General features: G+C 45.2%; 1 protein-coding gene across 1 annotated transcript; it reads left to right on the top strand.

Moving 5' to 3' along the window:
• The first annotated feature begins 1,158 nt into the window (after positions 1-1,158).
• Positions 1,159-7,857, top strand: LOC136432676 (uncharacterized). Its single transcript, XM_066424121.1, has 2 exons — positions 1,159-3,948; positions 4,096-7,857. Exons 1-2 carry the CDS (start codon positions 1,352-1,354, stop codon positions 5,024-5,026), a joined length of 3,528 nt encoding a protein of 1,175 aa, XP_066280218.1. The 5' UTR covers positions 1,159-1,351; the 3' UTR covers positions 5,027-7,857.
• Positions 7,858-8,850: the final 993 nt, after the last annotated feature.

Raw genomic sequence — 8,850 nt, 5'->3', positions numbered from 1 at the left:
TTCCTACATTATTAGAAACTTCTAAAAGTTGGCAACGTCAGTTGTCCACTTCATCACTTTAGCTGACCTGTATAGTGTTAATGACCCGAACTACACTGTATCATAAAGCATGGTCGGTTCCTATAACTATGGACTGAGCCAAAGAGTTCTCGAAGTACAGGATTCAGGTAAACCTTCAGTGATTCAGGTAAACTATAATCTTTAATTGGTGAATTGTTTGCAACCGTGAGCTTTGTTGTGCGCTTTTCAACTTCATTTGCGATGTATCAAAAGCGCAGATACACGTTTGGCTCTGTGAGGAGATGGATAACTAAGTTAGTCTGAGTAAGTTTACCTTCTTTAAAATCATCTATATGTCAGCACTATATTTACCCTAACCTAATTCCAACGATATTCGTTATGATGACAAATGGATTCCACCGTATGCTTATCACGTACACAAAGTAAAACGCTTACCAACAAGCTTGCGAGTCTCGACCCGTCCTAGCCTCTGGTCCTTCAGAGTGGGTCCTTCCCAAGTTGGTTTGACCCGAATACTATGTCACGTGACCTGAGACGAAGTGTGACGTCAGCAACGGGTCAAAAGTGCCCTGCAGTCGATATCGGCCCCCGTCTCTGTTGAGGAGATCAACTTGAGAATGGCCAGAGGGTTCTTTGAAAGCCTGTTGGTAGGCACTTTACTTTGTGTGCGGAATAAGGGGGGAATTATTTTTTTATTATGTCGATGTCACGGATGAACCTTCATACAAATATCCTCTTCTTTTATACATAAAAGTCCAAGTCCGGCTAACATACAGAATCCAAGCATTTTACAAGTCACTATGTAACTTTGTTTTATACAATTACGTTCTGTTTGTTGGTGTGGTCTAGGCTGCTATGGAAAGTAAACCTGTTCTGCCAACGCGGTAACAACACGAAGTATCTCTCAAGCCTTCTTCAAGTAATTCAATACATCCAGTCATGTGACTCGAGCAGTCAGGTCACGTGTTGGGAGTAGATGGCTACTTTACATGAAGAAGACTGGAGAGATACAACACAAACGACCAAAACAAATACGGTACGTCAATTATTACCTGCCATATATTTGACTAACAGTCTAAGCCTTTCCATAACTTACCAACACATTTTCATGAATTTTAATTTGTCTTTTCAGCAGGGAATACCAAGGCCGAAGGTGATTCTTCAAAGGCCTTCGAGCGTGCCAGGAAACACGAATAAATCACAGGAAAAACCAGAGAAGCGCAAGAAAGAGAAACAGACGGCTTCACGCCTGAGCAAAGCGTTTTGCGACTCCACGACATGCCACGGACTGAATCGGATTGGATCGGCACAGTCCACGGTCGCCCGCCTGATGTGGCTTGCGATCGTGCTGACCGCTGCGAGCATGACCGTATGGCAAGGAAGCAGACTCGTGCTGAAATACATGTCCTATCCCGTGCAGGTCAAGGTCAACATCGTAGTGAACAACAAGCTCTTTTTCCCCTCGGTAACCGTCTGCAATCAAAACAGACTCAGGAAGTCGAAGTTGAACGGCTCACGTTTCGAGCCCCTGATAGAAATCGACGATGAAACTATCGGCTCAGTTGACTTCCTGGAGCTACAGGACGAACCGCTAGATGGCAAAGATGATGGTGAGCTAGAGATGGCAAATAGATCAAGAAGATCGGCTGATTCACTTGAACTGGAATCCATGAAACGGCTGCAAGAAAGTCGACGTCAGATGCTTAAACGGAAAACCAGAGCTACTTCTACCTGTCCTACGGCGCCAGTGAGTGGGATAGACATAGTCTGCTTGGACGTCAAGCACTCGATGGACAATGCTTCGGAGGGCTGCGCTCAAATAGACATGCAGTTGTGTTCGTACCACCAACTCCGAACGGCACACTCACGAGGCATCCGAGACCCACTGCCGCTGGGACAAAGCGACTCCTGGCGATTCTTCAGTCGTCCTGGCTGGGACGTTACTCTTCAGTCCGAATGCGGGCCCCGCTATGAGAACGTCGTTGATGAATGTTACGACGGCATGTTTCCACACACTCCTCGTGCTGGGACTGAAGGGTTCTTGTACTGCTGTACCAAAGAGTTCATCCTGACAGACGAAACCTTTGCCGAACATCAACAAGCAAAACAGGCTTGCGATGACCAAGGATTTCAACTGTGCACGCCTCAACAGCTCAAGAAGATTTTTACCGATGGGTTTCGGGATGAGACGTGGGGCTTCGTGGGTGATCCAACGAGACAGGCACGTCTCAGTCTATGTGGCTGCCAGCCAAAAACGATGTGCTACCAGCTGTTGTACGGCTACATGCCCAAGACAAGACGAAACATGCCAGCTTACTGTTGCCAGCAAACCTACGCGTTCATGCACGTGGAGGTGGATCCTCCACTGCAAAACCACGCATCCGACACTTGCCATTCGAAAAAATTTCAATTATGCCCCATCCAACGTTTGGTAGACATGCACAAAGCAGGTATCCGATCAGACAAGTGGGGCTGGGTTAAACATCCCGGTAGAATAGCTCTCCTTGGTCTACCATGTGAAGAGAGCAACGACACGGAGTGCTATCAGCAACGTGTATCTTACTTGGACGACCAGACAAGCTCTAATCGATCTCATTGCTGTTCATCATTGATTGCCATCTCAAATGACCCATTCCAAGACGAAGAGGATGCATCAAACTTCTGTGATCGACAGGGCCTTCAGCTCTGCACCTTGCCTCAACTGGTAACAGCATATCGCAGAAATACCAAAAGTGATGACTTGGGTTGGGCCGCCGATACCAGAGACGGCACCTACCAGGTCATCGTCACCAAGTGCAGCTCAGGCCCGAACTGTTACAACCCCAGATCTGTTCGTCCTGGTGACAGATTCCCAGCGTATTGTTGCCAATACGTTGAGGCTAAGATCACAATTCCACCAAGAACGCAGTGTACCAACATGTTCAGGGGTTGTAGCGAGCCTCTCGGTATAGAAGATGGTCGAATCTTAGACCATCAGATCACTGCGTCCTCCAGTATGGGTAGAAACGGCACCCTTCCCGGCCAAGGTCGCTTGAACGGATGGGGTGCCTGGTGGGCCGATATCATTTCAGATAGCAATCTGGGCAGCAATGAATGGTTCCAAGTTGATTTACTCAAGCCGATGTATGTAACGGGACTGATGACGCAAGGAGTGAGGAAGGGCTTCATTATAACCTACAAGCTTTTATACAGCAACGACTCTAGTGGTCCTTGGATGGTGTACATGGATATGGGGAGTAAGAGGGAGGAGTTGTTCAAAGGTGTAACCCGTGTGGGTGAAACGAGCCACCAGCATTTTGCCTACCCGATCTTGACGAGGTACGTCAGGTTACAGCCCCACTTCTTGTCCCATAAGTACGCCACCCTGAGGATGGAGCTGGTCGGCTGCGACCCTGAGACGTGTGCGGACCCAAGGAGCACGGACAAGCGTGGCGTGGTGAACGTATCGTTGGACTGCCAGGGACGGGACTGCTACGTGGGCAACGGGGAAAACTACCGAGGGACGAAACGAACCACGGACTCTGGAAGAGGCTGCCAGCAATGGCGGCTACACGACCCACACCCACACTGTAACATCACCAGTGACACCTATCCAGGAGCGTGTCTGGTGAACGACTATTGCCGCAACCCCGACGGCAGACCGGGCGGGCCGTGGTGCTTCACTGAGGATCCTGACGTTCCATGGGAATCCTGCGGTGTCGGAAAATGCACCCTGCAGGAAAACGAGGTCTTAGACAAAGCGGCGTGGAGAGGGTACATTGACAAATCAAACACGTCCGACAACAGTGACCTGTCCGAAATCCTTCCTCCGGCCACCCGCCAGGAGCTGCGACAGCTCGGACACCAGAAGAACGACTTCATCCTACAATGCAGCTTTGACAAACAGCCCTGCTCACCCGACGACTTTATCACGACACAAAACGCAAAGTAAGAATCGTGTACATTTCTTAAAATGACTTCTCAAAATGATGTTACAATTGCTGATGAACAAGGTTCGTAGTAGGTGTTGGGTTTCAAGCTACAATCTCCTTTTCCGTTTTCTACGCTAACCTATCGCTTTGCCTTCTTTTGTAGGTACGGCAACTGCTTTACATTCAACAGCGGTCAAAACGGGGTGGTTCGCACAACTACCAAGTCCGGGTCTAGCTATGGATTAAAACTTACACTGAACGCCGAGTCAGCAGAATACTTGGGGCTTTTTGGACAGAGAGTGGGCGCTAGGGTCACCCTCCATCCGGTCAACTCCACGGCCTTCCCGGACACGGAGGGCATCGATGCTCCTCCCGGAGCTGCCTCGGCCATCTCCATGAGGCAGGTCATCATCACTCGCACGCCTTGGCCGTACGGACAGATGGGCTGTACAAACGACGACGACGACTACATGTCGCTGTACAGCGGGAAGATCTACACTCTGCGCATGTGCGAGAACACCTGCCTACAGTGCGCCATCATCAACCAGTGCCACTGCGCCACGGACATGATTGATCTCAACCGAAAGAAAGCCATCAGCAAATGCTCCCCGTTGTTTGACAACTCCACGGCCCCCGTATGCAACATCGCTCAATCGCGAGTCCAAGCGTGCGTCAGGGGCTTATGGAAGCGTTTCCAGCGAGGGGCACTCGACTGCAAATGCGACCAGGCCTGCAGAGATGAAATATTCGAGCTCAGCCTTTCGTCCACAATGTGGCCCTCCGATCAGTTCGTTCCATACATCTTGAGAGATCTGCACATGATCCAAGACGTCCGGAGACGCAACCTCCCACGGAGCATGAAGGAAGTGAGGGACAACCTGGTCCGGGTCGAGATCTCATACAAGGAGTTGAACTACGAAAACATCGCTGAAGAATGGAACTACAAAGAAGAGAACCTCCTTGGCGATATGGGTGGTCTCCTGGGCTTCTACATCGGCGTTTCGATCATCACTATCTGTGAGCTCATCGACTACGTGATGGACTTATTCGGACTATGCTGCAGAAAAATCAAAAGATGCATAAAAAGAAAGTGATTGAATTGATAGGCCGTTGAAAATGACGGTAACTGGCTCTGGCCTGGCCTGATTTTCAATAGTTTCTGCTCAAAATATCGATAGGATTTCATTTCAGTAGAATGTGTTCCTTATTTTCCTAAATGGCCAAACCTTTTATTTCTCCCTAATTCTTCTATTTTCCTTCTCCCATCTTTTCTAGTTGATTTTTCCTCTGCTGTGGATCAAACACCCATCCAGAGGGCGTCGTACCTTCCTTTCGAAACAAAGGTATCTTGCGCTGATACCTCCAGACAATTCTTACATCTATCGAACCAGGCCTTGTTAACGATTTCATGGGTGAAAGTAGGCCCATAAGATGATGTGGTTTGGCCTCTCAGGAATACATTCTACTGAATCCCTATCTACCAAATCATACCACATTATAACAAATACATGTACTCTTATGTTGCAAGCAATGCAGAAGATTATAGGCAGGTGAGTTTTAGAAGTTAAGAGCAACTTTCGACTTCAAGAGTGGTGATGATGGAAGGATATGGGAGCAAGTCGACATTGCGAACGTACAGCTATTTTATATACATTTTTCAGATGACGCTATTGTCCTACAGGAAACCCTTCTCCATTCTTTGATTTCATTTGATTCATTTGTTCGGCTGTATAAAGACATACAATCAGGGCTCCTCAACTAGCCGAAGGCCAGCCCTGCCTCTAAACAGTATACAATATACACTATCAATACAAGCGATCACAAGGCACATATAAAGGCGCTTACAAAACAAAAGGAGCAGGCACTATACATCTTATTTGCAAGTATTTATTTTTTATTTCAGATGTTATCTATTGTCACCCGTAAGATCGTTAAAATGGCGCAGTCAAAGAATGTGGAGAAAAAACTCTGGAGGTATTGCTCAGGATATTCTTGTCAAGAGTGACGCCCTCTGGCTGGGTGTTTGGTCCCAATTAAGTAGTCGGTGGAATAGTAACAGTTTACAATATGATCGGTAGAAGTCGCGTCTGTACTGCACTGTGGTAGCGATGCAGTTGTGAAGGTGTGTATCGTAGTGTTACAGATTGAATCTGTACATGTTGTACCACGTGAGCTTGATTTTATGGATGACAATGCCTAAAATACGCCACTGAAGTAGCCAAACAAGCTGCTAGGGGGCTCCAAACCTTAGACCAGTTCTTCTCGACTCCAAAATCTATCTGCCCGCCAAAAACATAGCATGTCTAGAACAGAAGATATTAAAACCGAAAGTCCCGTTGAAGCACTTGAAAAGCCGCTAGGATCGAGGCCTAAAATCAATCTTGCCCTTCATATTTTCAATACCTATCCACACACTAAATGTCATCACAATACATTCATAGCTTTCTGGCTTATGCTGGCCAAAGTAGGTCTGAAACACAAACAGACGGACAGTACCTAATTCACGGAAGTAAAAAAAAAAAAAAATACACGATTTAAACGCGACTCTGTGCTGCCTGAGTTCACGAATTGCCGGGTATCGTTGACCATCTTTAAAAGCTTTAAGAGTCATACTTTATGTCATCCTTAAGCCTAAGGCCGTGTGACCAAATTATGTCGATCGTGATGTCATTACGTGTCAGATAACCAATTAGTGTACCTCGTGCCTGTACCATGCATTGCCATTGTATGCCTGTTTTATGATGGTTTGTTGGGTTACTTTGTTTGTGGATAGGATGAGTTGAATGTACAGTATTTTGATGATTTGATGTACATGTATGTGTAAGGGTAAATGTAAGTGTAAAAGAGAGAAGTTGTTGACATTTCGGGAATATCTGGATCAGACCCGACGTAAGGAATCAAGAATATGTGGAAGTCGCCAGGTAGTGAGCCTCTTGAAGAGAGTTTACAACAATGGAGGAAAATGTAACCGTTTTGTCGCAATCAGTTGTCAGCAGGCCAGTCCAAAGAGATCAGTTTGTCCACAAACAAAAAGAACTATATGATGGTATATTGTGTAAGAGTTGCGATTCACTTGTATGTGCAGTGCTATACTTGATATTCGTGTGTTGTATATTTGCATTAGTTGGCTGCTGTATTTTTGCATTAGTTGTATATAATGTTCCTCAGACTGTAAGTTCGTTCTCATTGAAATGTGCAAATTTCAGTCACAAGTCTTAACGACTTGCTATTACTCAACAATATGGACACCGTCAACATTGCTTTCCCCATTTTCCCCATAACATCATGTTTTTCGGAAAATGAATCAGAATATAAGTATAGATTGGTGGCTTGAAGAAACTATAGCCATGGGCATTCGGGGGCGGAGGGTCTCTACCTAAAAGCGGCTGTCGCCTGAGTAGATATGAAAAATTCAAAAAGTAGCATAAAACGTTTCAATTCAGTTCCGCTCCCCTGATACCCTGTGAAAGATTGTTTATGTCGCCAAGTTCATAACATCCGTTATCGTTTAAGTAAGACGCCCGAGACATTAAGATTAGCCACATATATGAAAATAAAAATCGTTTCGATTACAAAATATTTTTCTGGCTTTCTAAAGGAACAAGAAAGTAGTGTTTGCTGTTCTTCGTAACCCACCATGTTTACAGCAACGCCGGTAACATATCCGTTAACGTTTGATGCTTTCTACGTTACTTACTTGACCTGGTGTAAGAACACTATCCAGTTTCTAGATGTCCATACTTACGTCAAAGTGTACTGTTGTAACATTCGGTACCGGTAACGGATGTTGCACTTGCCTATAGGATATGACATTGTGTCCAACTTCTTACGATGAATAAACTGTGATTTGTTGGCAATCATAAATAGAGACATTTTCCCAAAGATAGAAGAAGGTAGGTGTGCCTGAATAAAAAACTGAACTATTTTTCGAGCCTGAAATTCGCTTTTTGGCACATTTCACTGAGAACGAGACTGTTGTACATGCACATCTGTTGTTCTGTGCATTCATATCTGTTACTTATCTGTTCCTGAGGCTTGCGTATCCGTATATTTTGTATATCATCACGTCCTGTAGAGATCACGTTTAGTGTTAGAGGTTTGCCCACTCCGAGCACGTTTCTAGCTGTTGATATAACAGTGTTATATAGGGTGCTTGCCGCACTAATTCATGTCAACCAACAAACACATATGCGGATGCGAAAAGAAACGTCCGGGTTATTGCGTGAGAAGTAATGTCAGTTATTTTTCTATCTCAAAAGGCCTGTATATTGCCATTGCGTGTAAAGAGCGCCACAGACTATAGATAATACATTTGTGATAATCATTATCTGTGTCTAATTAATTCTAAATGATCGGTCGCCATTTTGACCACCAACGACGGCAACAATTGGTTTTATCAATCACGTGCAAGCACCCTATTTCATTTAGGCGTGGAGGTTTGGAATACGGATTCTAAATCTCCTTGATTTAAGAAAGTTGTACTGTACTGTATACGTAAAGAAATGGATTCTCTTTGAATTCAAGAAAACATGTTGTGATGTGTGTATCATTTGAACGTAACACCAACCACCCCACAACAACGTTAACGGTAGGGCCGTGCAACCAAACTATAGAATGGACTAGTAACTGCTCCGCCAACAGATATTGAAAATCCTCATTTGCAAGACTTAGGGATGAATGGATTTTGTCCGGCAACAGTAACGTTTTGACATGAAGTTTGGTTTAGTCTATGTCTGAATCTTCACTTAATCCAATGTTGAGTATGTCCGATTTCTATCTTGTCACGGTTTTGCGTGGGGTTGGGGGCTCTCAGATTGCACCCCTAGTGTCATAGAATAACGTGTCTGTTATGAACATAGAAGCAGTGAAACACATAGTTATTATATGCATATTCATCTATCTTTTGTTTTTAGCTACA

Source organism: Branchiostoma lanceolatum, chromosome 4, assembly GCF_035083965.1.
Source record: "Branchiostoma lanceolatum isolate klBraLanc5 chromosome 4, klBraLanc5.hap2, whole genome shotgun sequence".
In the NCBI taxonomy this organism is placed as follows: Eukaryota; Metazoa; Chordata; class Leptocardii; order Amphioxiformes; family Branchiostomatidae; genus Branchiostoma; species Branchiostoma lanceolatum.
The sequence above is the reverse complement of the archived record's forward strand: the minus strand, read 5'-3'. Positions and strand labels throughout refer to the sequence as shown.

What these genes read in the sequence shown, in the direction of transcription:
- LOC136432676 (XM_066424121.1), top strand. Translation starts at nt 1,352, where the DNA reads ATGTGGCTTGCGATCGTGCTGACCGCTGCGAGCATGACCGTATGGCAA. An exon ending in ATCACGACACAAAACGCAAA is followed by an intron (nt 3,949 to 4,095) that starts GTAAGAATCGTG and finishes CTTCTTTTGTAG; the next exon opens with GTACGGCAACTGCTTTACAT.